General features: G+C 44.4%; 17 protein-coding genes across 17 annotated transcripts; 10 read left to right on the top strand and 7 right to left on the bottom strand.

Moving 5' to 3' along the window:
* Positions 1–3,095: 3,095 nt before the first annotated feature.
* SSL1 (TFIIH/NER complex subunit SSL1) lies at positions 3,096–4,343 on the top strand (the record flags this gene model as incomplete). Its single annotated transcript, XM_020216908.1, has 1 exon — positions 3,096–4,343. One exon carries the CDS (start codon positions 3,096–3,098, stop codon positions 4,341–4,343), a length of 1,248 nt encoding a protein of 415 aa, XP_020069337.1.
* Positions 4,344–4,570: 227 nt separating this feature from the next.
* On the top strand, positions 4,571–6,200 carry CYBJADRAFT_129831 (ENTH domain-containing protein; the record flags this gene model as incomplete). Its single annotated transcript, XM_020212877.1, has 3 exons — positions 4,571–4,646; positions 4,749–4,818; positions 4,880–6,200. The coding sequence occupies 3 exons, from the start codon at positions 4,571–4,573 to the stop codon at positions 6,198–6,200; spliced, it is 1,467 nt and encodes a 488-aa protein (XP_020069336.1).
* A 101-nt stretch (positions 6,201–6,301) lies between these two features.
* On the bottom strand, positions 6,302–8,107 carry ILV1 (threonine ammonia-lyase ILV1). Its single transcript, XM_020217464.1, has one exon. The coding sequence runs from the start codon at positions 8,048–8,050 to the stop codon at positions 6,380–6,382; it is 1,671 nt and encodes a 556-aa protein (XP_020069335.1). The 5' UTR covers positions 8,051–8,107; the 3' UTR covers positions 6,302–6,379.
* A 179-nt stretch (positions 8,108–8,286) lies between these two features.
* On the top strand, positions 8,287–9,891 carry DDE1 (Dde1p). The gene has a single exon (XM_020215444.1). The coding sequence runs from the start codon at positions 8,301–8,303 to the stop codon at positions 9,840–9,842; it is 1,542 nt and encodes a 513-aa protein (XP_020069334.1). The 5' UTR covers positions 8,287–8,300; the 3' UTR covers positions 9,843–9,891.
* GPI14 (glycosylphosphatidylinositol-alpha 1,4 mannosyltransferase I) lies at positions 9,851–11,221 on the bottom strand. The gene has a single exon (XM_020215443.1). The coding sequence runs from the start codon at positions 11,180–11,182 to the stop codon at positions 9,980–9,982; it is 1,203 nt and encodes a 400-aa protein (XP_020069333.1). The 5' UTR covers positions 11,183–11,221; the 3' UTR covers positions 9,851–9,979.
* A 125-nt stretch (positions 11,222–11,346) lies between these two features.
* Positions 11,347–11,936, top strand: CYBJADRAFT_174156 (DUF5572 domain-containing protein; the record flags this gene model as incomplete). The annotated part of the gene is made up of 2 exons (XM_020216545.1): positions 11,347–11,421; positions 11,493–11,936. 2 exons carry the CDS (start codon positions 11,347–11,349, stop codon positions 11,934–11,936), a joined length of 519 nt encoding a protein of 172 aa, XP_020069332.1.
* Positions 11,618–13,137, bottom strand: CYBJADRAFT_168608 (mitochondrial carrier). Its single transcript, XM_020215442.1, has one exon. It carries the CDS (start codon positions 12,881–12,883, stop codon positions 11,978–11,980), a length of 906 nt encoding a protein of 301 aa, XP_020069331.1. The 5' UTR covers positions 12,884–13,137; the 3' UTR covers positions 11,618–11,977.
* Positions 13,128–14,467, top strand: CYBJADRAFT_168607 (uncharacterized protein). The gene has a single exon (XM_020215441.1). The coding sequence runs from the start codon at positions 13,603–13,605 to the stop codon at positions 14,311–14,313; it is 711 nt and encodes a 236-aa protein (XP_020069330.1). The 5' UTR covers positions 13,128–13,602; the 3' UTR covers positions 14,314–14,467.
* Positions 14,468–14,770: 303 nt separating this feature from the next.
* EMC6 (Emc6p) lies at positions 14,771–15,303 on the top strand. Its single transcript, XM_020215440.1, has 2 exons — positions 14,771–14,870; positions 14,924–15,303. The coding sequence occupies exons 1-2, from the start codon at positions 14,823–14,825 to the stop codon at positions 15,185–15,187; spliced, it is 312 nt and encodes a 103-aa protein (XP_020069329.1). The 5' UTR covers positions 14,771–14,822; the 3' UTR covers positions 15,188–15,303.
* RAD2 (ssDNA endodeoxyribonuclease RAD2) lies at positions 15,242–18,181 on the bottom strand (the record flags this gene model as incomplete). The annotated part of the gene is made up of 2 exons (XM_020212883.1): positions 15,242–16,240; positions 16,328–18,181. 2 exons carry the CDS (start codon positions 18,179–18,181, stop codon positions 15,242–15,244), a joined length of 2,853 nt encoding a protein of 950 aa, XP_020069328.1.
* Positions 18,182–18,332: 151 nt separating this feature from the next.
* Positions 18,333–19,238, top strand: RNH202 (Rnh202p; the record flags this gene model as incomplete). The annotated part of the gene is made up of 1 exon (XM_020216544.1): positions 18,333–19,238. One exon carries the CDS (start codon positions 18,333–18,335, stop codon positions 19,236–19,238), a length of 906 nt encoding a protein of 301 aa, XP_020069327.1.
* Positions 19,239–19,321: 83 nt separating this feature from the next.
* CYBJADRAFT_163477 (SPFH domain-containing protein) lies at positions 19,322–20,326 on the bottom strand (the record flags this gene model as incomplete). The annotated part of the gene is made up of 1 exon (XM_020213774.1): positions 19,322–20,326. The coding sequence occupies one exon, from the start codon at positions 20,324–20,326 to the stop codon at positions 19,322–19,324; it is 1,005 nt and encodes a 334-aa protein (XP_020069326.1).
* Positions 20,327–20,553: 227 nt separating this feature from the next.
* RRP45 (exosome non-catalytic core subunit RRP45) lies at positions 20,554–21,462 on the top strand (the record flags this gene model as incomplete). The annotated part of the gene is made up of 1 exon (XM_020213773.1): positions 20,554–21,462. One exon carries the CDS (start codon positions 20,554–20,556, stop codon positions 21,460–21,462), a length of 909 nt encoding a protein of 302 aa, XP_020069325.1.
* A 32-nt stretch (positions 21,463–21,494) lies between these two features.
* PCL5 (Pcl5p) lies at positions 21,495–22,058 on the bottom strand (the record flags this gene model as incomplete). Its single annotated transcript, XM_020216543.1, has 1 exon — positions 21,495–22,058. One exon carries the CDS (start codon positions 22,056–22,058, stop codon positions 21,495–21,497), a length of 564 nt encoding a protein of 187 aa, XP_020069324.1.
* A 642-nt stretch (positions 22,059–22,700) lies between these two features.
* On the bottom strand, positions 22,701–24,116 carry NFS1 (cysteine desulfurase; the record flags this gene model as incomplete). The annotated part of the gene is made up of 1 exon (XM_020213772.1): positions 22,701–24,116. One exon carries the CDS (start codon positions 24,114–24,116, stop codon positions 22,701–22,703), a length of 1,416 nt encoding a protein of 471 aa, XP_020069323.1.
* A 306-nt stretch (positions 24,117–24,422) lies between these two features.
* On the top strand, positions 24,423–25,595 carry PET8 (Pet8p; the record flags this gene model as incomplete). Its single annotated transcript, XM_020213400.1, has 2 exons — positions 24,423–24,702; positions 24,795–25,595. The coding sequence occupies exons 1-2, from the start codon at positions 24,670–24,672 to the stop codon at positions 25,593–25,595; spliced, it is 834 nt and encodes a 277-aa protein (XP_020069322.1). The 5' UTR covers positions 24,423–24,669.
* A 676-nt stretch (positions 25,596–26,271) lies between these two features.
* Positions 26,272–27,354, top strand: CCP1 (cytochrome-c peroxidase; the record flags this gene model as incomplete). Its single annotated transcript, XM_020213771.1, has 1 exon — positions 26,272–27,354. One exon carries the CDS (start codon positions 26,272–26,274, stop codon positions 27,352–27,354), a length of 1,083 nt encoding a protein of 360 aa, XP_020069321.1.
* Between the last annotated feature and the right edge of the window lie 204 nt (positions 27,355–27,558).

The raw sequence follows: 27,558 nt of genomic DNA, 5'->3' as shown, positions 1-27,558 counted from the left end.
GGGTGCGTTAGATATTTATATGAGTTTGCATCTTTCTACATGGGGCTTTCAAGTAACTGGAAGTAATACTACTTTTGTTTAAGTTGATAAAAACAGCAGGCAGAAAACAAAAAACAAAAACAAAAAAAAGATACACACACAAAAAACTTACCATAATGAAGATAAATGAAAGCTATCTAAAATTTCCAGACATTTTCTGAAAAAGTGGCTGCCAGCTTTATTGCTTTGCTTTAAATTTATAAAGAAAACTTCTTTGAAATCGAATATGAAACAAGAGGAAACGGATGAAAGGATAAAACACAAATACAGGAAAACATTATTACAAATAAAGCACCTGTAAGAGATAAATTTGTTACATTTAAAGGATTCTACTTACATATACAGAGAAAGCAATTTCATAGACATAGGGTCTACCGAACAGTCTTGATATTTCAGACTAGTATTTTTGTTGTATTATGGGGCTTGGTCGGTATGTTAGTAAAAAGTTCATTTTAAAATTTTCCAAGAAGTGTTTTTATTGCAGAAAAATATCCGTGGTTCAAGAGATAATGGGCTGTAAATTTGTTTTGTACCAAAAATATCTTAATTAATACAAAGAATACCTTTTATGGAGGTAGATCAAGATCTTAAATTTCATTACTCAGAAATGAATATACTTGAAACTTCCGAAATACTATGTTATGGGGAACAAATAAGAGGAGCCATTTCATATTTATTTTGGAAAGATCGTTTTCTATGCGCAGTTGTTGGAATAGCGATATTATCATGACCTTATATTCAGTCAGAGAAAATAGGGTACGAATTTGAAAACAATGTTTCAGCTTCAAAGAGGACCTTTAAACGGTCAGGCAAAAGTTGAGGTGTCAGTGTGTATAAAAATGTTCAATTCATTTTTGGTTGAAAGATGCTTTAAAAGGTTGGTGCAAAGAATCATATATGTGTATTGGCTAGTTAAAAGTTGCTTTATTAAAAATATATGCAAACTAAATTGTCTATACGATTGATAAGGTGAAACTTAGATAAACAATGAAAAAGGAAGGTGCTTTGAAAACCCACCAGCTTCAAATAAATATGTAACTATTTTTATGGATGTGAAAATTAAATGTTTTCGAGTCTGCTGTTTCTAGATTTGTAGATGAAAATGTTGACGTGAGAGTTTTTATTTGTTTTTATTTTATATTATGCTTTGATTACTACTTATAGCTTGAGTTTAGCATGGGCTGAGTAAGTAGTAAGATCTAACAAATTGACTGTTGTCGTTTTGAAATTAAATAGCGAGATAGATAAAAGTGGTTGGTGAATTAAATAAACAGATCAATACCAATATATATTGTAAGAGATTCATCTAATTATTTGAATGGAATAAAGTTTGACGAGAAAAGACCTGAATATATAAAAATGTTTGGTATTATTGAAGTCTGTTATATTTTCGTCACTTTATTGTAACAACCATTATAGTGATGGGGAAAAAATAAAACATAAGCCACATAAGGAGATATTGTTCTTTATTGAAAGGATGGAATCATTTTCTGGAAATGTCAAAAATTAAATATTACTTGGTTTTTGATGAATTGTAGAAGAAAAAGTAAATGCTGCTATTCTCTTTCTTTACATTTTCCATGTTTCCTGATTCTGGCTATGTCACTTTAAGTTGTTGAGATATCACAGTTATGACAGTTGATCATTAAAATTTGTGATATGGTATTTAGTCATCGAAGAACTAGGTATCTGCCAGTTTATATGATTCCGGGTAACATCTGAAATGGAAATGTGTTCATATCAGGAAGTGTTTGAATCAGAGCGGTGGTGATGTGGCGCGCGCTATAAAAAAAAAGAAAAAACAATGGGAGATTTGATAAGAGCCAAATGTGATGCTGCTGTGTTAAGTTAATCTTCCAGATAGTCCTGAAGAATCATTAAGAGCCTTTTGTTGACCATAATGTGTGCACTTATTAGGACTGAGTTTTAATAAGGCTACATAATAGACCCAGGTTGGTCTCTCTATTGTTGTACGTCATCAACATATACATAGACAGTTGACTTCACTGTGCAACTTGTCTAGCCTCTCCTTGGTACCTTACCTTCACAATGCTTTAGATCCAGATAGCTTACTGAGCTTGAGACATTAAGAATTCAACACAAGAACCTAAATAAGCGAACAATTTGAGGTCATTGAAGCAAGCGTAAGTGTTCCAATGTTTGTACTGCACAAATGGGGATCATATTTGTCATTTGGGTTGAGAGATGAGACCACAAGTTTACTGAAAGGCTCCATTTTGTTTTCCGGAAAACTAGAATATCTCTCTACCCAGTAGTGGATAGTAGAAATATGCCCCATAAAGTTTAGGATTAACATATAGCTGTAGATTCAAAACTGATATTGCCGTTAAAAGATACTAGGTTGTCTTTTTGATGCCCACATTGTGTTCTATCATTCACGTAAGTGACACATATATAGAGTAACTGTCACACATATAGTCGTTGACTGCTGGTATTGATATAGTTTAGCGCTGGAGGGTCATTTTGAAGTTACACAAAAGCATTGTACGTTGCAAAGTGATGGAAGTGCATGGATGGTTTAAAATGTTACACAAACACATCAGCTCAAACTTATACGGATTATGATTTTCATTTACTTTCTTTCGTTGAGATTTCATAGCTGTATGGGTCACACCTGCTGTGTTAAAATGATTCGATAAAGGGTATAGATTCTACCATGGTTACGGTTCTGGAGAACAGTTTTTCTAAAGGTACGTCATTTTAGGTATACGTTTTGGCTTAAATGAACTCACCGTATGTAGAAGTACTATCTGGAGGATAGCGATCTAATATCAACTGTTGTGTTTTAAGACAGTGCTGATGAACAAATCTTTCTAAAAGCGGAGAGTATAGAAACTTTTTGACCAGTAGCACAGTGCGTGGTGTTCATTCAATGTATGCGTGTGTGCTGATTGATGCAAGGAATAGTTGTGTAAAAATCGGATCACAGCGTAAATTTCAGTCCGTTACCTTACATGCTTTTCAGTTGAAACAAAAAGGGCAAGCTCATCCAGAGTTCAGCTCTCAAAAAAGGACAACTTTACAGTCAATTAAGGATGGATGATTCTGATGAATACATCAGTGATGTGGAGGCCATCCAGGTAAAACGTCGTTCTACAAGAAAATCTCAAGTCAAAAGTGATTTGAAGGGTGCAAATGGAGGTTATTCATGGGAAGATGAATACCAACGTAGTTGGGATATTGTGAAAGAAGATGAAGCTGGTAGTCTTGCCGGTATAGTATCTGGATTAATCGAATCAAAGAAGAAAAGAATCATCAAGAATGTCACACCTTTTCAGAGAGGTATCATCCGTAATTTGATTCTGGTGATCGATATGAGCTCTTCGATGTTAGAAAAGGATCTTCGACCAAATAGACATGCTTTGACTATTACTAATGTGATCCAATTCATAACGGAATTCTTTGACCAAAATCCTATCTCACAACTGGGTATTATTGTTATGAGAAACGGTATAGCTCAACTTGTGAGTCAAGTTAGTGGGAATCCACAGGATCACATAGATGCATTGAAATCTATTAAAAAATTGGAGCCTAAGGGCGATCCATCCTTACAAAATGCACTCGAAATGTCTCGTGGACTATTACTACACGTTGCATCTCATTGTACCAGAGAGGTACTCGTCGTGTTTGGATCACTGTTAACAATTGACCCAGGTAATATTCACAAAACGGTGAAATCACTTGTTGAAGAGAAGGTGAGGGTAAAGATTATCGGGCTTTCAGCGCAGGTGTCAATCTGTAAGGAGATTTGCAAGAAGACAAATTTCAACGATGAAAGCTCATATAAAGTTATATTAAACGAACACCATTTCAAAGATCTTTTGACGGAAGCTGTGGTGCCTCTCCCAGTGAATAAGATCAACAAGAGTTTTACTCTTGTGAAGATGGGGTTTCCTTCAAGGGTTTCACAGGATACACCCTCCTTTTGCTCATGTCATTCTAAGCTGACATACGGTGGCTATGTGTGTCCTAACTGCAAATCAAAAGTATGCTCTCTACCCACGATATGTCCATGTTGTAACATGATGCTTATCCTCTCTACGCATCTCGCACGTTCATATCATCACCTCATTCCCCTCAAGAACTTTGAAGAAGTACCTGTTGCCGATGAATATGACTCCACACAATGTTTTGCATGTCAGAGTGAATTCCCTGATTTTATCGCAAACAAGACAACGAGTTCACGGTATAGGTGTGTTGATTGCAATCAGCATTTCTGTATTGATTGTGATGTCTTCATCCATGAGATGATGCACAATTGTCCAGGATGCGAGAATATCTGACACGCTGATAAACGCTGTACAAGATAGAGAATTCATATGTAGTTGCACAGTTGCGTACATAGTTTGTGGAATTGGGCTGAGGGGTTTTTGGTTGGCGCAACTTCAGGTGCACCGAAGCCGATTCTCATTTTTCTAAAAATCTCTTTAATACGTTTTACACATTCTTCCTCCAGGTGTAACAAAACATCATCAAGAAGACAACACGAATAAACCTCCAAGACTTAAAGATGTCAAAATCTTTTGCCCGTTCGATTAAAAATGTTGTCAATGGATATTCCTCGGCTCAGGTGAGGGTGAGAAATGGTGAGTTTCAAACTTTTATGTGATGATAGTGGAAAAGGACCAATCCCCCTTAAATCCATCACAAGTTTATTTGAGGTCGTACTAACCTAGAGATTAACCTAGCTACATCAAATGAACCACATGGACCTAGCGCTGGTGAGATGGAGGACTTAGCCGATCTCACATATCAAAAGTAAGTGTGGATTTTAAAATCCTCATTATGACATTGGTTTAACTAACTGAAAACAACTCAGTACCGAATTTCTTGAGATTATGGATATGTTAGACAAGAGGTTGAACGATAAGGGAAAAAATTATAGACATGTCACCAAGGCACTTACTGTACTTGACTATCTAGTTAGAAGCGGTTCAGAGAATGTTGTGCGTTGGTCTAGAGACAATCTCTATATCATCAAGACTTTGAGGGAATTCCAGTATGTTGACGATAACGGCCAAGACCAAGGTAATCTCATCAGAGTCAAGGCCAAGGAACTCACCTCATTGTTGAGGGATGATGAGAGATTGAAAGCAGAACGTGAATTACGTGCAAACCGCAGGGATGCAAGATCTCGTAGGAGAAGAAGCCGTGAGCGTGACAGAGATGACTATGATGATGATGAGGACGATGAAGAGGCTGCATTGAGAAGGGCTTTAGAAGAGAGCAAAAGAACCGCTGAAGAAGATGAGAGAAGAAGAAGAGGTGTTGTTAATGAAGAAGATGGAGGATTAGAGGTTGCTTTGCAGCTCAGTCGTGAAGAGGAAGAGGCTAGAAGACAAAGAGAGGCACAATCTCAAAACTTGCTTGACTTCTCGGACAACCAACAAGCAGTCCAATATGACGTTTGGGGCAATCCAATTTATGGTAATCAAAGCGATCTCTACCTTCAACAACAACAACAACAGGCTCTTTTGCAACAACAGCAACAACAAGCATATCTTCAACAGCAAGCTTATTTGCAACAACAAGCACAGCAGCAAGCTTACTTAGAGCAACAACAGTACCTCCAGCAACAGCAATACCTTCAACAACAACAGCAATTGCTAGCTGCTCAACAACAGGCACAATATGCACAACAGCAGCAACAAGAGCCTCTGAAGACAGGCTCCAACAATCCGTTTGCCTTAGGCTCTCAAAAGACAGCTTCTCAACCAGCAGGACAGGATGTCTTTGGACTGACACAAGCTCAACAACAACAGCAACAACAGCAGCAGCAGCCACAATTAACTAAGGTCCCAACTGGGTCCCAACAAAAGAACGAACAGTTTTCCGAATTGAACACATTATTAGCTCAGGGTACTGGTATCGATACTTTTGGTAATGAGGGAAATTTGCGTATACCTGCGCAGCATACACAAACCACTCAGTTTTTGAACTCCAGTGGAACTGGTATCCGCCAACAACAGACTGGAAATCCATTCTTGCAACAACAATATACAGGTGTTGCTAGCACTGGAATTGTGCCTTCATACACTGGTTATGGCTTTGGTAACCAGAACCAACAACCACAGCAACAACAGCAACAACAATCAAGTTACAGAACTCAAGGTAACGAGCAGAGTCTGATTGATATCTAAAATATCTATTTCGACTTTCTGGACTGTATTGTACATCTTTTTGCTGTTTGTTTTCTTCGTACTTGTTTTGTTTACTAGAATTATCATTCTGTTGTACTATTCTTTGATGATGTTGTAGTTCATTTTTTTCTTTTCATTGATTTCTATGAAGTTGTAATATAATATATAGGGTAGTCGCATTAACGTTTCAAGAGCTTCTTGTAGACAACATTGTCACTTTCGTCCTGATACGTGTAACCGGTCTCTTCGAGGAATGTTTGAAACTTCTCAGTATCTTGTGGTGGAACATCAAACCCAGCCAACACTTGACCAACATCAGATCCATGGTTTCTGTAGTGGAATAAAGTCAAGTTCCAGTTGCCCTTGACACATTCGAGGAATTTCGTCAACGCACCAGGCTTCTCTGGGAACTCAAAGTTATAAAGCTTTTCGTTTGGCAAGTCTGCAGAGCCACCAACAAGGTAACGACCATGTGATTTGGCCATCTCATTCTGAGAAATGTCAATTGCAGAGAATCCCAGGTCTTCCAATTCCTTGATAACCTGAGATATCTCCTTCTTACGGTCCACGACAGAGAAAGAAGTGTAGATAGAGGCATTTTGGATCTTTTTACCATTCTCTTGGTTTGAATTATAACGGTAGGAGAATTCCGTGACGGTTCTTGGATGGATAACGCTCTGGAGCTTTTGGAAAGAGCCTGGAGTATCTGGAATGGAGATGAGCATGAAAACTTCCTTACCTTCACCAAGGACGGCTCTTTCTGATACAAATCTAAGTCTGTCAAAGTTCATGTTAGCACCTGAAAGCACTGGGATATAAGTAGCCTTAGAATGGTCCAACTCAGGGTGCTCTTCAATGTAACGTTTCATACCCGCAACGGTCATAGCACCAGATGGTTCGACGATAGAACGTGTATCTTCGAAAATATCCTTGATAGCAGCACAGATCTCATCTGTGTCCACCTTAACAACTTCATCAACAACTTCAGAACACACTTTAAAGGTCTCTTCACCTAAAATTTTGACAGCGGTACCATCGGCGAAGGAACCAACGGTGCTCAATTGAACTCTCTCTTTGGCTTTGAGGGACTGATACAAAGCATCAGCGTCGAAGGTTTCAACTCCGATGATCTTGACGTGAGGCGCAATTCTCTTGAGGTAAGCACCGATACCGGAGATCAGACCACCACCACCAACGGCACAGAAAACAGCGGAGATCTTCTCACCGTTTGTCTGACGAAGCAACTCCATAGCAATGGTACCTTGTCCTGCAATGACATATGGGTGGTCAAATGGTGGAATATTGGTCATTCCGTTCTCCTCAGAGAGTCTAGAGCACTCACCCTTTGCAGCGTCGAAATCTTCACCGTACAACACAACCTGTGCACCTAATCTTGAAACATTTTGATATTTGATACTAGGAGTGGCCACTGGCATAACTATAGTAGCCGGGATACCCAAATGCTTAGCGGAGAATGCAACACCTTGAGCGTGATTACCCGCAGAGCATGCAATGACACCTTTACCTCTGGAGGTATCATCCAACTTGGCGATCATGTTGTAGGCACCACGCAACTTGAAACTGAACACTGGCAAAAGGTCCTCTCTTTTCAAGTAGACAGATGAACCTGTCTTATGGGAAAGACTGACTGCATGTGAGAGCGGTGACTCCTCGATAACATCATACACTCTGGAGGTTAGGATCAAACGGACATAATCTGGATTACCATCTTCGAGAAGGTCTTGTTTACGCAAATCTGAGTACTGTGAAGCAAAGCGTCTCAGCTGCGATACAGAGCACCTCAGAACAGACTTTGAACTCTCGAGAGTTCTTGTAATGAGCAAAGCCATTGTGGTCTTCTTAGTTTGTGCCAGATGGATGTAGTTGATTAAAAAGGGATTAAAGAAAAATTAAAACTGACGATGAGATGCTTCGACTCATTTTCCCGTGTACGTCGGAATTGGTTTTTTTCTTCTTCATGGCAATTATTATAGGAGGGGCTCATAACCTTTCGATTAGACTATAAACTGGGTGAAATCTTACTTAACTAAACGTCCTTCTTTCTCTTGCCTTTTACTGAATAACCCGTTAGCTTGGAATATGATCACTCTAGTGCTTATTACCGGTGTCCTAATCAGTATTGCAGTCTTCCTCTATAATCAGTATGTCTTCCATCAGAGAGACATCCATGAGATTGCACTCAATCAACAGTCCAACATCGGACAATCACGTCAGGAAGACGAGACCGCAGTGTACAGAAACAACTTGGTACCTATCGGAATGCCACTAGCCACAGGACTGAGCATAAGACAAGGGTTCAAGTTGCGTAATGGTAACCTTCGTGATATCTGGTCGGTCGTGATGACACAAAAAAACCACGATGCTCGTCTTCGGTTCATATCAGCTGACGATGATGAACTCGTATACGATATTGATCACTTGAACGGAATTTTTAAGAGATTGGTGGAATATCTCGAGTCCATCGGTTGTAAAAAGATTGGAATCGCAGTTCCAGTGTATACATTCCATGGGTTTGTAACTACAATGGCTTGCTGGTCGCATGGTCTCACTGCCTACACTTTCAACAGATTACCACGAACCCAGTGCGATGTCGATGTTCTCATAGTCGATGAATCTCAATTGAGATTTGCAGAGATGTTCCAATACAAGAAGATAATTGTGGTATCAAAAGATCAGTCTGCACAATATCCAAGCCAGGATGTTGTTAATTGGAGCTCAATTGGTGATTTGGACTCAGTAAGAGATGACAATTATGAGTACAAGTACGATCCTTCGTATGATGATGTGATTCCTCTGGTGGATACCTTCAACTTCCAATCATTTTCGTATACACATCAAAATTTTGTCAGTTCTATTGCCTCTATCATAAGAACTTTACCTCTGGGCCAAGAGTTTGGACGTGAAACTTTACTCATTGGATATGAAGATTCAACTATCAACTATTGGCCAAAGATTTTGGCAATTTTACTTTATGGAGGCTCAGTAATTATTGGATCGACATCTAACAAGTCATTTAGCACTGCAATTGAAACTTACAGTCCAACTATTCTCTCTGTGGATTCCACTTTTGCCAGTGGACACTTTTCATCGATTGTGACTAAGTCTCAAAGTACGTTTCAAGCTTGGAAATTACACAGAGCAATTCACTTGCTATCACAGGGTGTTTTCTCTACGAATGCATCTCTAAAGGAATACGAAAATCTCAGAATTGTATACGTTGGGTCAACTTCACCTGATAACGAACTCTCAAGCTTACAATTGACTACAATGAGAGCCTTGTTCGGGTGTCGTGTTATCTGTGAACGATTCTTGGAAGGTGCTATCGGTGCAATATTGTCCACCAACTTTTATGACTACAGGGTGTTTTCAAATGATAGGTTAATAAACCGGGGAACTGGTTCTTTATCATTGGAATTGAAGTTGTACAAGAGTGGAACTTATGATATTTCCAAGAGACATGGTGAGCTATGTATCCGTGGGTTTACTATTGGGCGTCCTGTTAATCAACAGGACTTGGCTTTAGCTATTGAGCGTGGTGAAAGGGTTGGGTCTGAAGGATGGATGCCTACCAGAATCACCGGAAAATTTGGTACTGATGGGTGCTTTTATGAAGATGTCTAGTCCTCCATTATTTGTACATACTTGACTAAAAAACGCAATATACATGGCTCGTTGTGCTCATCTTAGCCTTTTAAGATACCCATACCCTATTATACATTACAAGACTATGCATGCTTTCTGTCGTATAGTTTGCATAATTATATACCACTGGAATTGTGTTTACTGGTTGTATCGTCGATGAACAAGCCCAGGATGTAGATGTTCACAAAGAAGAATCCCACAGAGCTCAATAACAACTGTGGGAAGAAAGTTGATTCCCCTAAGAACTCCAGTTTGTATGCAAAGAATAACCAGGTTGCTTGCGATGATATCCACAGCAAAAGGGCCATTATTCCCTTAGACTTGTTCAATGACAACAGGGAAGAGTTTCTCAAGTAAAGAGGTAGGAAGATCAGGAACCAAATGAAATACTGGGACGTCACAACCTTGTTAAACGTCACAAAAGTCAATGTTTGAATCAAGAACGTATCACAGAGAGATTTCTTAGTCAGAGCCAAGGGGACAATTACTGCTGATAGCAATAACTGTGGTATGAATGCCAGTCTGGTGAAATCCGCGGAGGGGATCTGTGATAGCGCACTTGTGAAGTAAAGGGAAACGTTGTATATGGAAAAGTTGTGACGGTGATCAGATCTTATAAAGTGATAGAGGTATGAATGTTCCAAGAATTCGTACCCGTTGATGATGTACATGATCGATCCAAGTGTGACGAAAGTCACAATGGTACAAAACACAAACGTAATCACAGAATCCTCGAAAACAACACCTGGGGATCTCCATACCTGTTTGATGCTATGTACAGGTAAGAGAAAGATGATAGCAGTTGGTATATAGATCACAGGGTAAATCTTGAAATGGACAGCGATGCCCGCAAACACTGCACAGGTCATAACGTTTCTCTTCAGCAAGTTATACACAAAGAGCATAACGAACACAGTCAAGACGCTCTCAGAGCTTCCCCTCGTAGATATCGTGGCAACCATTGGATTTAGAATCCAGATTGACCCCAGTACTGTTTTCTTCCAGCCTTTGACCATGGCCATCTCGAGTAATTGCAAGATGATCAAGCCTGTTATGAGATCACAGGTTATGAATAGCCACTTACCAAAGTCTTCGAATATGTTGTTTGGAAGGAGTAACCAAGACAGTAGCGGAGTGTACCTATAAGTCTCCCTCACGTATGGTGATCCACCATTCCATACGTATCCAGCTGCATCCGAAAACACCAAGTAGTCAATATCGGTATACTTGACTTCCATGTTGGCATCCTGATACTGCCCAAAGAGTAGGAACCCTACTCTCATCAATGCACCAGCAACAAGCAGCAGAGTAGATGACATCTGTGTTTTCTCTTTGGACGGGTCTTGTTTGGCCTTCTCTTTCGATCCTGGAGAAGATGTGAAGGAAAAAGTTTGTCTCGGGACCACAAATTTGGTTGATCAACAACAAACAAAGGTTAGCCCCCATGACCATAGTTCTGCCTAAACGGGACTAGGAGACAATAATGGATATGCAGGAGACTCAAGAGGACGTTTATCGTTATTTCGATCTTTTTGATTTCAACAATGAGGATTTCTTAGTATGTTTATCGATGTGAATGCCTTATCTTCCCTCCCCCTCAAATCAGCGAGTACTAACTGCGACAATTAGAATGGACTGGAGAACGTATTTGAATCGTACTTAGATCAGTTGAATAACGACAAGGATGAGAGAATACACGAGATAGTCACAGAGATAAGCCCAGAAGATAAGGAGAGACTGACTTTACAGGCGAAGACATTCTATTTCAGTAAGGAGACTGGTAATATCCTCAACATTGAAGATTATCAAGAGTGGAAGAAGAGCCAAAATCCCGAGCCTGGGTATTCTAACGATTACCAAAAGGTTGTTGAGCTTATTATGAGTGGCAGGGAGAATGAGATTCCCGGTATAAAACAGATACCAGACACAGTGCTCGAAGGCCAAGGTAGTGAGAGCAAGTCTTCACAGAGAAAGAAACCATGGGAAATCGCCAAAGAAAACGAACCGAAACCGGATGAAGATAACGAGGAACAGACTAACAAGGAAGACACAACAGATGCTACAGTGATTTGAAGAGTGTTCATGGCTGTATGTATATATACATTACTAATAATCTATGAAGAAGAAGCACCTGTTGCTCTAAGAACAGCTTCGAATGCTGCTAAGGCTGCGGCGTTTGCAGGGAACGATCTTAATATCGAAGGAACAAACCCCTTTGTAAAACCTCTCCAACCTTTGTTTTGATATATCTCTTTAGTTGCCAATTTCCAACTCTTAAAGGAGCCGTCAAATTTGTCATTTGCAAGTAAATATGACTTAACGACGTCACTTGGATATGCCGTTATCCAAAAGCATGAAGCACTGAGTCCACCAGCCCAGAAGTTTATCGCAAAGTCTGACATTGAGGTATGATCCTTCATCAGGTTGGTGAAGACCTCGTAAGTTCCCCACCAAGTGATGAAGTTCGTTCTAAAGATCAGAGTTGAGATCAAACCTTTGTACAATCCGTTGATACCCAATCCGTGTTGCTTGTAGACATCCTTAATGACACTGATTGGACCACTGTATCTGTTATTCTTTGCACCATATTGCACTTGTAACTTCACTTTGGCAAGCTCCACAGGAGCAGCAATGAATGAAACGGTCCAGCCTGCCAACACTCCCGCAAATATGTGTCCCTTTAGATCCAGTTTTGGCTCATCAGAATAGAAATGACGCTTGATCAGTCGTCTGTAGTTATGTAATGAGCCAAGCATAACGGAATCCATCATGATCCACCCAAACAGCGGAGGTGTAAATCCCAGATAGAATCCCTTTATACCTTGAGTCTTCAAAGTTTTATAACAACAGTCCAATGGACCCGTGAACCTAGTGGAGTCTGTCTGGAGTCTCACTTTGATGGTATCGAACGGATGACCCACGGCATTCTTAGCAATTCCAGAGAAGACACCGGCTACAAACCCAATGTACCCGCCTGGTGCTTGCTTCTTCTTCTTCTCTTGATTATTCTCTTGTGACATCTGGATCCTTGAAACTGAGGGAGTTATAAATCACTTGAGAAGAAAGAATGACAGAATGAGAAGTAGGACATCGGCGTATAAGACAAAAGTACTGAAAAAATTCGGGTCTCGAAACAAGCTCCACAAGCGTGCGGAACCGGGGACTAAAAGCATGCCGGTAACGGTACAGGTCCCCAGACTAAATCACGACTACAAGATTTGTAGAACATGGGCTCCTGTGACAAACTGTTCAAGGCTAAGTGTTTCGTGTTTCCTGGCTTGTGTAGCTGGGAAAAGTTATAACACAGTGTGAACTCTAATTGGTCACCGGAGTGGACGATCCACGGATAAATGAATTATACCTCACTGGGCGGAGGGAAGTGGGAGAAGGCACGTTTTCGTTTTATATTGTTGAATCCTGCATTTGCGGCTGCATAGGTGGTTGAGGATTGTAGCTTACTATTGTTTGCAAGCGATCACGTTGCTGTGCCAGCAGCTGCTTCCCCCCCATATTGATGGATATGTGATTTTATGTACATGAGCTCTATTGAGTAAAAGCCTTAGAGGTCATACTTTCAGGCAAGTTGACACGTTAATTGATGGTTGCACGGGTTCACCGAGGACCATAATTCCCAACTATATAAAGGTCGCATACAACCTCTCTCTGTTACTTTCGAATAATGTTTTCATTCCTCTTTGCTAATATCATCTAAGTAGATTACTAGCTTCAAATTGACAAAATGAAACATCACAATCACAAAGCTGCATTGATTGCAGTCACTTCAAACAATGACATATTTTATGACGATGGTGCCAAGGGTGGACTATACTGGTCTGCAGCACTACACGCCTATCACGTTTTTAAAGACGCAGGTCTGCAAGTTCAATTCGTCTCTGAGAATGGAGAATGGGGCATTGACGAGCACTCAATCATCCCTTCAAGGCTAGTTTCTGAAGAGGATGTGAAGGAGTACAATGATAAGGAGGCTCCTATCCACAAGGATCTGGCCAACATTAGAAAGGCTTCCGATATCGACCCTTCCCATTACAAGATCTTTTTTGCAGCCGGCGGACATGCCTCTTTATTTGATTTCCCAGAAGCTAGAGGTTTACAGGAGTTGGCTAGAACTATTTACAATAACGGTGGTTGTGTCGCTGCGGTGTGTCATGGACCTGCAATCTTTAGAGGTTTGGATGACATTGCGGGTGACAAGAAACTGACGTGCTTCGTTACCAGTGCAGAGAAAGAGATGGGAACATCCGCAATTTTGGATAAATTCCATCTGAAAACCAATGAGCAACTCATCAAGGAGATTGGTGCACAGCTGGTTACTCCACCGGAACCATGGGCTGACTTCTCTGTTATCGACAAGAGAATCGTCACCGGCGCCAATCCAGCTTCTACTAAGAGTACTATTAAGAAGGCCATTGCCGCAGTCTTTGAATCATGATCAGGACCTTTAGGAATGTTGGCTTTCTAGAATAGCGTGAGATAATAACATGATCGTAATGTATTGAAAGAAGGTGTTATTTATGCTCCATACAATTTAAGTGGTTTTGATGCTTGCTTAATAATTCCACAAGTGGTTTAACTGTCCTAGCTCAAAGTTTCCTTTTCTCAAGATAGTCATCGTGGTCACAATCGGTATAAACAGTCGCCAAGTCTGCGTTGATAATCCCATTGGGACTTTAGTCTCCTAGTCTATCCAATGTGATGGCCATCACTTCACGAGGGCCACTTCCTGCTTGGAGTCTCTCTAGCCCCAAATCCTAGTCCAAGCTCGACCCGCATGTGTTTAAAGTCCTGCGCGCTCCTCCACCGGGTCTGAGTCCCACCTTGTCCCAAAAAACCTCAATCATAGCCAGCTCGTAAAAAACACATCGAGACCTCTGCGTTTTGCTCCTTGTGAAGAGAACAACGTTGACACCAACCAAAGCAGCTAAATAAACCAATTGGACAATGGACAAACCAGTAAAGTACGCACAGAGTATACAGCACAACACTAAGGTGAGTCATCGTACGAATCACGCTCTCGAGACGCTCGGACTAACCGATATTAGACTTTACAATATGTCCATGATTTCACATCCTTGATCTTTGGCATATCGGCCGGAATACTTCAGTTGGAATCCTTGAATGGGTTTCTATTCCTGTTTATATCCTTCGCACTTGTTTCTTCTCTATTCACAATATCACACTGCCAATTACAACCTTCCAGGTATTTTGAATCGCCGTTGAAATCGTTGTACGTTGACGATCTTGCTCGTTACCTGACGGCTTTCCTAATGAGCTGGACCTTGGCCTACGCTCTGGTACAATCATGATATGCCATTACTATCGTTATTTAGTGCGATATACATCGTTCAACAATGTATAAATCATTTCCTCTTGGCCATTTTGGCCCTTGCAGTATCCATGCGCTTATTCATTCTTTTTCTCTTGACACCCACCATATTCTCAACGTCGTAGAACTCACCCAGAGTGCTCTGTGTGCCTTCTCTTCTCTTCTTATTGAGGTCTCTGATGAGTGGCACGAGAACTTGGTCAACCCTTTCCTGTGACCATCCAACTGTAGACATAAGGAAAGTTCTTAGCCTATCCAAATCAGGCGTTCCCCATACGAACTCGGTCCGATCACTATCAACTTCAGCAGCTATATACGCTTGGTCAATTCTCCTGTCTGGGAAGGATTTGTCCAGTAGAATCTCGTTGTTCACCAGTTTCTTCCTCAAAGATTTCTCCCATGCGTTTTCCTGCTTTTGTTTGCTGAGATCGAATTGACCCTCCATGAACCAGTCCCTCAGCTGCTCCAGTCCACCAAAATTGGCTAGGATCTCCATGGCCAGCACTGGCCCAATACCCTTCAGCCCGACAGTGTAATCACTTCCCAATAGATGTGCCAGCTCGATGAGTTTTGATCTGTCGAGGCCCAATTTCTCCAGTGCGTTCGAATTATAGAACTCGACGTAATGCTTCTCATGGAACATGTTTCTGTAGACACGATCACCACCAAAGAGGAACACATCCGAGTCGTCAGTGATGATCCCATCGACTAGTTTCAGCTTCAAAAGCTCGGCACACTGTGCCTCAGCTTCCATAGGAGCTGTGATATAGGGGATACCAAATCGTGATAAGAGGTCCTGAACTTCCCGAATCATGACAACAGTGACTTCATCCGCATCTCTCATCTCCCTCTGATGCTGCTTTTTTAAAGAGCCTTCGTTATCTAAAAATGCCATGATGTGTGGGTTCAGGTCCCTTTGGAACTGCTCATGCTCTTCCTCCTCCTTTGCTAGTTGTTCATTGAGCTCTTGCTCTTCCTCCTCTTCAAATTCGTAGTCAAAAGCAGCTGGTGATCTCAGCTCTTGAGCACGTTCCTCTGCATCTACCTCATTAGTCGGAGGTGCTTCTTTCACAGATTCATTTAACTGTTCCCGTGGAGCCTCTTCAGTAGCCTCTCCAACAGCCTTGACACTTGACTCTTGAGCGATGCTCTTCTCTGGATCAACAACTCTTTGTTCAACAATCTCAATCTCGTCCGCATCGCCTCCTCCACTATTCAACATCTCTTGAGCTTCAGACCATGAAACCAATCCCAATTGCTCATCCTTCCTCTTGTCATTGTCCTCCTTTTGCCTTGAGTCTATGGCTGCCTGCTGCTTCCTTTGGTACGAGTTCATTGAATCACCTTTGAGCCAGGAGTGTACTGTAACAAGGGGGTTGTCCTCTTTCTCCTTGGCTATTACAGATTCACCTTCCACTTCAGCTTCATCCAAGCCCTGTTCCTTCTTTCCTTTGGCCAGTAACAGCAACTTGTCCTTCTCCAGCACACCTTTAGCACTGCTTCCCATAGAGACCAAAGGGGGATTCCTCTTTGGAATCGGTAACGTGCTTGGAAAAGCTTCATCGAACCTCTCCTTTAGTTCTGGTTCACGTCTTGATTCCTGTTCTGGTGCTGGTTCAATGTCAAAGGGAATGCCATCGAATAGATCATCCTGATCTTTAAGCATCTGTAACTCCAGCTCCTTTTCTCTGGTGTAATCTCTCTTGGATTGCTCAATGGCCTCTATCAGCTCCATCTCTTCAATGGCCTTCAGATCCTCGTGTAGATCCTCCCGACGCTCTGTACTCTTCTTCTTCGTTGGACTGTAGAACGATTTCAGCGTAGAATCACCGGCAGCGACGGTCGTGGAAGGTGGAAGAGGTAAAGAGCTCATGCTCATGTTCACTTTCTTCTCTTGCACGTCCTCCAACTCGACGTCTTCCCAATCAACGTCTTCATCTTCATCTTCAGCACCGTTATCATTGTCATAGTCGTCGTTCTTATCCAAAACAACCGGGTTCCTGATGCTGGAGCCGGTGTCATCATTCAGGCTCAGTGCCCACCCACCGTCTGTCTTTTCAATCCTATACCTCCTATCTCGCTCGCCTGCCACCCTACCAGCCTCACCACCGTTGTTGTTACCATCATCCATACCACTAATACCCATCAGCCTTTGCGTGAAGTAGTTCCTTCTCTGGACCATTTGGATCTGAAACTTGGAGAAGTCCATGCTCTCCGGGAATATCCCCTCCAGCTGTTCCTTCGTATACCCCATTCTAAGCCGTGATCTCAGTCTCAGCTGGGAGAGTGCCATGTACTGTGTGGTCAATGGTAACTGTGCAAATTCTTCAGAAGCAGGGTCCAGCGTGTTGAGGTCAATGCCTTCCAGCTCATCGACCATCTGCTCGTTATATGTCTTTATATCGTCCTCAGTGACAAACCTCCTATCATCTGTAGACATCTGAAACCCTTCGATGTGTGGCAAGTCGTACTCGTCCGTCGATCTGAACTGAGCTGCTGGTTTGACGGCCTCGCCTTCATTACCCAGGTACTTGTACTGGATCGCAGCATCGCCAGCATCGCCAGCATCGCCAGCATCGCCAGCATCGTCACCATCTCTCGGCCTTTCAGCACCGGCCTCTTTCGCCCTCTGTAACTGCAACGCCAACAGCTTCTGAGCAGTTCTCTCGGCTCCTTCCCTCTGGCCTTGTCTCCTCTCCTTACGCCTTCTGATGACCTCTCTTTTCAGCGCAGGCGCACCGCCGTCAAACACGAAAACAGGCAGTATACCAAAGAACAACAGCTTACAGATCCTTCTGAAAAAGCCAACAACGTGTGAGGCTCTGAGCGAATGGCCGTCTTTGCCTCTCACAGCCTTCAGAAACTGATATATCCAAATCGACGCATCCACAGCCATTTTCTTCCTGCTGAGACTCTCCAGTCTCACAGGAAGCGACTGAGACTCCAGGATGCTCCACAAGCCGTGAACGCCCATCGCTGTGCTCTCCCGCCCTGTGCCCTTGTCCAGCTTGCTTACCTAGACGGGGGCAAAAAGTGTTGATGGAAGGGAATTATGTCTGACGCGAAAACGCGTACCTTCTACAGCGCTTCAGCAAGGTGAACAACACACGGTTGAGCGCCCAGGGATGGAGAATTCACGCGTCGTTTACCTGCCAAATGGTCCCTGTAAGATCATTAGGCTCAAGTCTCCGATATCGAAAGAGCTGGTGAATTTGGTGGTGAGCAGTGGGAAGTTGTACGAACTGCGTGAGCTGACTGGCGATAACCCATTTGACCCACAGAACCACTTGAGGCCCGTGACCAAGGCGGATGGCCAGCCAGTGAGGTCACTGATACTCAGTGACCCCGAGGGTAACGGTGTTGTCATCGAAAATGGGTCTTTGGTGGTGGCAACGCTGTTCAATCTGAGCTATCTGCTCGTTGCCTATTTCACTGACGCTCCATCAGGAAGGTTCCAAGGGCTTGAGGATATCGTGGATAGCCTCCAAGCCGAGTACGAAGGGTTTGCCGAGGTTGGCGATGACATGGTGGCCAAATCGCTGGAACAGATATGCAACACTGTTGTCGAAGGGGACGAGACTTTCTACAAGTTTGACGAATCAATGGCTCTGCTATGGCTGAAGCAAAGAGTCCAGAGACTGTGCGACCATTTCCCCTCCAGCATCCTGGAATCGCTCATCAAGCCGCTGTTGTATCCAGTGGAGCTCGACAAATCCATCCCTGAAGATATGATGGCCCTGGCACTGCAGAAGTACTCTGTGCTGTTGCTGTCGTCATACTTGACGGAACAATGGGTGGATAAGCTGATGAAATGCTACGAACTGGAGCCTCTCGAGCAGTACATTGGGAAGATCAAGCAACAAAAAGCAGCAAAGAGAGCAGCCGAGCAGAGCTTGCTGGAGGTCAACCAACTGAATGCGAACAACAAGAGATCTACAAAGCCAGTGGCCAAGGCTGCGCCAAAGAAGAAGGTCAAAGTGGCCAAAGTGACCAAAGGAGCTCTGGACATGTTCTTCAAGAAGAAGGCATAACACACAGTCACCACGGGTTCAGAGATATCACTTTCTTGTTCTTTTTAACACTATGTATATGTATTTACAAAAATGGACAAGACTCATTGCTTCTTGCTGTTGAGAGTATCGTTAACCTTTGAATAGATACCCAGTCCACTGGCGATCAACGAGCCCATATCTCCTAGCCCAGCAGGCACAACCACGGTGTTGGACTCCTTTGCCAACTTGCCAAAGGCTTCGACATAATGTTCAGCCACTTGAAGAGCCACAGCATCTCTGCCACCTGGTGTCTCTTCAATGGCCCTAGCAATGTGCTTCAAACCTTCAGCTGTGGCCTTTGCCTTCAGCAAGATGGCCTCAGACTCACCATTGGCCTCGTTGATGCTCTGGAGCTTCACAGCCTCCGAGGCCAAGATCTTGGAGGTCTTCTCACCTTCAGCTATGTTGATGGCACTCTGTCTGTGACCTTCAGAGTCCAGGATCTCTGCTCTCTTAGAACGTTCAGCACTCACCTGTCTGTGCATCGCCTCCAGGACATTCTGAGGTGGGTGTATGTCCTTAATCTCGTAACGCAGACACTTGATACCCCAGTCGTTGGCAGCCTCGTTCAAGGCACTCGTGATGTTGTGGTTCAGGTTCTGTCTTTCCTTCAAGACGTGATCCAGGGTCAATTGGCCAATCTCTGAACGCATTGTGGTCTGAGCCAACTGGCTGATGGCGTACTCAGCATCCTCCACGCCATACGAGGCCTTGTAGGCGTCGATCACCTTGATGTACAGCACACCGTCCATCTCCAACGTCACGTTGTCCGACGTGATTGCGCTCTGTGAGGGGATCTCGATGGCTGCTTCCTTCAGCGACTGGACGTACTGGATCTTATCGAGAAACGGCATCAATATGGCCAAACCAGGCTCTAATATTCTATGGAACTTACCCATTCTCTCAACCACCCATGCTGTCTGCTGTGGTACGAAACGGATAACGGTATTTGCCGGCAGTCTCTCCTGCTGGAAGAACGAGACTGGCTGCTGGGAGTTGAACAGTCTCACTGGGACTACCAGGGCCGACGGTCTCTGCGGGACTCTGAGAGCTGATCTCAACATCATTTCGCTATGCTTTTGTCCTGTTGTCCCTTGTCTTGCCACAACGGTCTTTGGTGGTGCTTTGTGTGGACAAATGTCGCCCTCGAGGTTTTTTCGTATTTTGCTTTTTTGGGTTTGGACTTGCGGGAAAAGTCCCAAAAATTTTTCTTGTCCGTGTGTAACAGATTGAGGACAAGAGACACTGGACAAGAGACACTGGACAGAGGACAGAGGACAGAGGACAAACAATAATGGCCAAAGGCATTGAAACGTCAGCCAACGAGAAGGCCTTCATCATCGATGCACTGACACAGGGGGTCCGCACGGATGGCCGTAAGCTGGACGAGTACAGAGACGTGAAGATCTCGCTGGGCTCGCAGTACGGGTCTGTCGATGTCACGATGGGCGAAACAAGGGTTCTGTGCCGTATAAGCAGCGAGATTGTAGCCCCATACGAGGACCGTCCGTTTGAAGGGTTGTTCACCGTGTCAACAGAGATCAGCCCCATGGCGTCGCCAATGTTCGAGCAAGGACGCCAGAGCGACGACGAGCTGCTCATCACCAGAACCGTGGAGAAGGCAGTAAGGAGATCAAACGCGCTGGACCTGGAGAGTCTGTGTATCATAGCTGGGGCCAAATGTTGGAGTATCAGGGCCGATGTACACCTGCTGAACTACGACGGAGGGTTTATAGACGCCAGTTGTATTGCCGTCATGACAGCGTTACAGCACTACAAGAAGCAGGACATCACCGTGTCCGGTGAGCAAGTCCTGGTGCACGATTTCAGCGAAAGGTCCCCGGTCGGGTTGAGTATTCTACACGTGCCAATCTGTGTGACGTTTGCCTTCTTCAATCCTCATGGCGTTGAGCAGAACATCAAGGGAGATGCCAAGGAGATTTACGTTGTGGATCCTAACATGCAGGAAGAACTGCTGAAGCACGGTATCCTCACAGTGACAATAAACAAGAATAGAGAGGTTTGCCAGGTGTCCAAAGCTGGAGGGCTGCCTATGGACGCCTTGACGTTGATGGAGTGTTCCCATAAGGCATTCACCATTGCCGAGAAGCTGACAAACGACATCAAGAAGTTGATTGAGGAGGACGATCTACAGAGGAAGGGCTCACAGTGGAAGATGTTAAGTGCATCGAACGATAGATAACAGTCTCATTCTAATAATAATAGTATCAACACCTAGTGCAATCTAAGCCTTTTCATAGTCGACGTGTTTGTCTCTTCACCATCGTTTCTCCGCTTTGGTCCTGCTGCCACTGTCTTTACAACGTTATAGTCACCGTGTAAGTTCAAATTGTAATCCAGTGCAACCAGTACAGTCATCTCCAGTGACTTCAACTCCCCTGGAGACAACCCACTAATCTTACTCCACGTCTTCAACTTCACGGTACTATCGTAGATATACTTGAAACTGAGACACAGACAAGCCAAGAACGCTCTCTTGGGACAGCCAACGTGGCTGCTGGTCAGCTTGGACATGTAGTACAGACAAACCTTCAGACACTCCAGTGAGCATCTCGACCTCTTGATGACTTCAGTGATGAACTTGGAGTACTTGGCAACATCGGCAACATCGGCAACTTCCCACACGCCAGCAATGTACACAGACGCATCGTCGATGTATCTGTGCACGAACTGGGCCTTGGAGTCCTCCTCGTGGTGGTCGTCTGCCGGCGGAGTGATGAGATGAGACGTCTTCTTAGAAGACAGAGCTGTGTGTGGAAAAGACTCCATGACTGACATTGTGTTCTTTCCTGGCGATGCACACGTTGGAACAAGGAAACCCCCGGTTACTACCAGCGTGGACTCTTACTATCGTATATATATATCGTGTGAAATGCAATTGAAAGGGCGAGGTGGCTCAGTAGAACATGGTGGTATCAAACAAGAGTAGTGTCGGAAAGCAGGAGGAAGAGTAACAGAGATATAAGGACGGACAGTGGGAAGAAGAGAACAGTACAACTGAACTCTTCACAGTGTGGTGGTGCGAAGGAGAAGAAGAAGGAAGGAAGAAGAGAGAAAAGAAGGCATCGCCAGCGCTTTTAAATAGAAGCAAGTGAACATTGGAAAGCGTCATCATCGCACCGGGGGCTTTATGACTCACAGATGTGTCACTTTAGGCGCAGTGTAATTTTCCATGGGAAGTTCCGTCGGGATTTTCCGGGGTGGCAATGGGAAGCGAGGATCCGCGCTCAGTGCCGAGGCTGTTTTGGGGCGATATTCCGACGACGTATGGAGTTGATCGGAATTGATAGCTTAGGAGAGAGATACAGTGGTGGGTGATGGAGAGGTACTTAAACAGACTATTCTTTCGTTATAAAACCAGTGTTGGTGGAGTGATGCAGGGCCGGTGGAGTTATTCAGCATCAATGGAGCAAGCCAGCGTTAGTGGCCACTCCACTCGATGGTGTCGAGGTCAATGCCCTCCTTCACCATCTCCCACAGCGGACTCAGCTCTCTGAGGAACTCCACACGCTCGTGGATCGCTTTGATCACGTAGTCAATCTCCTCCTCAGTGGTGAAGCGTCCAATGCCGAATCTGATGGAGGAGTGTGCCAATGCATCGTCAGCTCCCAGGGCATGTAGCACGTAGGAAGGCTCCAGAGACGCAGAGGTACACGCGCTTCCGGAACTCAGCGCAATGTCCTTCAACGCCATGAGCAGAGATTCACCCTCGATGTAGGCAAAGGAGACATTGACACACCCAGGATATCTGTGCACTTTTGAGCCGTTCAGCTGAGTATGCTCGATGGAAAGTAGGCCATCCATGAGTCTCTTTGAGAGTCTCTTGATGTGTGCTTGGTCATAATCCATATCTTCTTTGATCAGTCTACAGGCCTCACCAAAACCGGTAACCAGTGGTGGTGCCAACGTTCCACTTCTCAATCCACGCTCTTGACCACCTCCCGTGATGATTGGGTCCAATCTGACCCTTGGTCTTCTTCTGACATAGATGGCACCGATACCTTTAGGGCCGTAGATCTTGTGAGATGAGATCGACATGAGGTCGATGTTCATCTTATTGACATCCAGTGGGATCTTTCCCACGGCTTGAGCACAATCAGAGTGGAAAAACACTTTGTGTTTACGGCAGATCTTACCAATCTCCTCGATTGGCTGGACGACACCGATTTCGTTGTTCACAGCCATAACACTGACAAGACATGTATCCTTGCGGATGGCCTTCTCCAGCTGTTCTAAATCAATCAACCCGTCACTGTTGACGCTGAGGTAGGTCACATCAAAGCCTTCGTCCTGCAAATGTCTTGCAGAATCTAGGATACATTTGTGCTCAGTCTTCACCGTGATGATGTGCTTTTTGGTCTTTTGATAAAACCTTGGAACACCCTTTATCGCCATGTTGTTGGATTCGGTGGCACCAGACGTGAAGATGATCTCCTTAGGATCAGCACCAATCAAATCGGCAACCCTCTTACGCGCGCTTTCAATCTCCTTGTCAGTTTCCCAACCATAACTGTGGGTATTCGAGTGTGGGTTACCATACAGCCCGGTGTAGAATTGGAGCATCTTGTCTAACACCCTTGGATCAGTAGGCGTCGTGGCCTGCATATCCAAGTAGATCGGTCTTGTACCGTTCAAAGGGTTGGCCTTGAACGCATTGTTGGCGATGGTCTCACTAGCAAACTTCTGCTGCTGCGCAGAGGAAGCAATGTCATCCTCCACAAGGTCGTTGGCGGCACTCGCAGTCGCAGTGGCGGCCCTCTGCACCGTCGTCGACGACACGAATCTCTTCGAGCTGAGCAAAGGTCTTGGGAATGGTCTAAGCGCTCTCAAATGCATCTCAACGTTACTTCAAACCCTCCTTAGTGACCAGCTTACAACAGCAAATGGAGCTGATGATGGAAGAGAGAAAAAGCCTTTTCAACACAGAGGTGAACCTTCCCCCGTCTCCGGAGCGGTGATGATTTCCCAAAGCGGAAGTGGTGTCCGGGTGTTCGCCATCGGGGTTACCCTGTCGTAGCTCGAGCTCTGATTCGCCAGCAAAGCCTCCATTTTGGTGCGGAGCAACTGCTACAAAGCCAGTCGTTTCCTCCGTGGGCAAGCCAGGCACGCAGTTGACCTACTGGTGAGCCACCAGACCAGGACACGCCGTCGTGATCGATGCTGCCGACCCGTTGTGCCACTACGAGCGGTGGACGAAGCGAGCTGGTACCGGCCATTGAGTCACGAGTCATCTTTGCCATATCAGGGAATATTCGCGGCACCTCATCTCTGGGCCCCGAGGCCCGAGGGTGTTTGGCTTCTCTCTCTCTCTTGTCGGGTATTAATAGGCCTTGGAGGTTTCTTAGAGCAGGTCTTGTGGTCGAAGAGAGAGACATTGATAGTGTTTGAAATGTCCAGCAATGACTTCCTTATATCGCTGGTTGTATGTTTTCTTTTAGAGCAGGAGGGTGTGCTTTATTCGGGCCTGTTCAGAGAGCAGGTCCTCGTTAGAGAATCGCTAACAACTTTCACTAGAGTGGTGCAGCAGCTGGTACCTCCACTGACCTCACATTTTTCCCCATAGATACCGTCAAGACAAGATTACAGGCCAAAGGTGGTTTCTTCGCCAATGGTGGGTGGAAGGGGATCTACCGTGGATTGGGATCTGCAGTGATTGCGAGCGCACCATCTGCGTCGCTGTTCTTTGTCACCTATGACTCCATGAAGTCATTTCTCACACCGAGACTGCAATCAAAGATTGCCAACCAAGACGTTGCAAGTGCACTGTCCCATATGGCGTCTGCATCGTGTGGTGAAGTCGCTGCGTGTCTTGTTAGAGTACCAGCTGAGGTCATCAAGCAGCGTACACAGACTTCAAAATTCTCATCGTCATGGCAAACGTTCCAAGCATTGTGGAACAATCACGGAGGTGAAGGGCTCAGAGGGTTCTACAGAGGCTGGTCTACAACAATCATGCGTGAGATACCCTTCACCATGATCCAATTCCCGCTGTACGAATGGCTAAAGAAGAAATGGGCACTGAAGCAAAAGGTTGAGAAGGTGAACCCATTACAAGGTGCGTTATGTGGCTCCATTGCTGGAGGCTTCGCAGCAGCAGTCACAACCCCACTAGACGTCTTGAAGACAAGAATCATGCTGGAAGACACGAGAGTGGGAGTGTTGCATTTGGCAAAGACCATCTTAAAAGAGGAGGGTATCAAAGTGTTCTTCAGCGGAGTTGGACCAAGAACCATGTGGATCAGTGCGGGTGGTGCTATATTCCTGGGGGTTTATGAAGCAGTCAGCACAACCCTGAGATCTTTCAACAAAGATTGAAGCATTAACCGTATAGATTCGGTGTGTATAGAACAGGCAAGAAGTGTATACATAGGTACAACGCTGATGTAAGCTGACGCAAGCTGATGTACGGGTGTTGAGGTGTTTGGATGTCTACCTCTCCGGACATATCGGAACACCTTCTCCTCTCCTCTCGTAACCGGAATTTTGATGCAGTTTTGAGATGCATGTCGGAATTTTAGATGATCAATTCCTCTTTTTTTGGCTTGGGCCGGGCAACATTTATCCTTCCCACTGACCAATCACAAGGCTTAATTAGTGTTTACTCAGCAAGCAGCGATGAGCCCCATGCCTGGCTACCGTCTGCTTACAGTTCAAGCCTCTTCGAGACATAATTCATAGCGTAACGTAGCGGGCTTCAGAGGCACTGGTGGGCGAACTGACAAACTCTGCATGCTACGTCATAGGATTATTAAGGGGAGGAAAGTTCCAGATCGTTGCAAGTTGACTAAGAGTGACCGTTGTTTATAATCGTGCCATCTGTAGAGTTGCTTGAAAACTTTTGAGCCAGCATGTTCAAGTGGGGAGAGTGTTTTGACTCTGTTTCTATATAAAGAAGGTGGAAGCCGGAACTCCTGTGTTACTGTTCTATATCCATCCAGTAATTTATCACGGCACAGGTTTAGACTACTTTAGTTCACACTCTCTAAGCATCATGGCAACCTTTGCTATCCCAAGAATATCGAGAAGAGCACTCTATGCTCTTTCAGGAGCCACTGCCCTGGTCTCGGGCACCTATGTATACTCCCATTACGGCAAGAGACCACAAGGAAATGGTCCTAACGGCGGTAAGATGATGGCTGCTGCTGCCATTGCCAACACTCCTTTCCATGCTGAAAAGGTTTCACACGTGGAGGGTGACTATCAGAAAATCTACAACGCAATTGCAGAGGCAATCCGTGATAACGATGAGTATGATGACTATATCGGATGGGGCCCAGTACTGGTTCGTTACGCATGGCACTCCAGTGGTACCTATGCCCAAGCGTCTAGCGGTTGTCCTCATGCCACTGGTGGCTCATTTGGTGGTACTATTAGATGGCCTAAGGAGCTGGGAGACGGTGCTAACAACGGTTTGCAAAATGCCGAGTGGTTTATGAAGAAGATCCACGACAAGTTTGATTGGATTTCATGGGGTGATTTGGTCACTCTAGGTGGTGTTACAGCTATCCAGGAGATGGGTGGACCAAAGATTGGATGGAGAGCAGGACGTAAAGAGCTGTCAGCAGACAATGCAATGACATCGAGATTGCCCGATGCATCTAAGGATGCCGACTATGTGAGACATTTGTTTGCCCGCATGGGTTTCGAAGACCGTGAGGTTGTCTCTCTTATCGGTGCTCATGCCCTCGGCTCATGTCACGTTTATGCTCCATTGTTGCCAGGACAGAAGAAGCCAATTCCAGGTTCCGGCTACACCAACAGATGGACAGCTTCTCCAAACTACTTCACAAATGAGTTCTTCAAGCTGCTTGTTGATGACAAGTCATGGCACTGGAAAGAGTGGGACGGTCCAAAGCAATGGGAGAACAAAGATGGTTTGATGATGCTTCCGACTGATATGGCTTTGGTGCAGGATCCAAAGTACAAGAAGATTGTTGAGATGTATGCCAAAGACCAGGACTTGTTCTTCAAGGACTTTGCTAAGGACTTTCAAAAGTTGCTGGAGTTGGGAATTGAGTATCCAAAGGAGACAAAGACTTTCTACTTTAAGACACTGGATGAACAAAACATCTGATTTGATCCACTCTGTCTACCACTATTTATAATGCACATTCAACACAAATACAAAGAACAAACCATTAACACGTAGTGAATTGAGTAATTACGCAGTTGTGAGTGACAGCAGCTAAGGCCGGACTCACGGTTGTGTCATATAACATCCAAACACCAATGGGAGGCCTCCCGTAAGATCACCAAGCAGTGTTTATTAAGTGGTGTC

This window comes from Cyberlindnera jadinii, assembly GCF_001661405.1.
Source record: "Cyberlindnera jadinii NRRL Y-1542 unplaced genomic scaffold CYBJAscaffold_11, whole genome shotgun sequence".
Taxonomy (NCBI): domain Eukaryota; kingdom Fungi; phylum Ascomycota; class Saccharomycetes; order Phaffomycetales; family Wickerhamomycetaceae; genus Williopsis; species Williopsis jadinii.
This window is presented reverse-complemented; position numbering and strand designations above follow the sequence as displayed.

Excerpts from the sequence above, each read along its gene's own strand:
- ILV1 (XM_020217464.1), bottom strand. The coding sequence starts at position 8,050 with ATGGCTTTGCTCATTACAAGAACTCTCGAGAGTTCAAAGTCTGTTCTG.
- DDE1 (XM_020215444.1), top strand. The coding sequence starts at position 8,301 with ATGATCACTCTAGTGCTTATTACCGGTGTCCTAATCAGTATTGCAGTC.
- GPI14 (XM_020215443.1), bottom strand. The coding sequence starts at position 11,182 with ATGTCATCTACTCTGCTGCTTGTTGCTGGTGCATTGATGAGAGTAGGG.
- CYBJADRAFT_168608 (XM_020215442.1), bottom strand. The coding sequence starts at position 12,883 with ATGTCACAAGAGAATAATCAAGAGAAGAAGAAGAAGCAAGCACCAGGC.
- CYBJADRAFT_168607 (XM_020215441.1), top strand. The coding sequence starts at position 13,603 with ATGAAACATCACAATCACAAAGCTGCATTGATTGCAGTCACTTCAAAC.
- EMC6 (XM_020215440.1), top strand. The coding sequence starts at position 14,823 with ATGGACAAACCAGTAAAGTACGCACAGAGTATACAGCACAACACTAAG. Across the intron at positions 14,871-14,923 it reads GTATACAGCACAACACTAAG|ACTTTACAATATGTCCATGA; the intron begins GTGAGTCATCGT and ends AACCGATATTAG.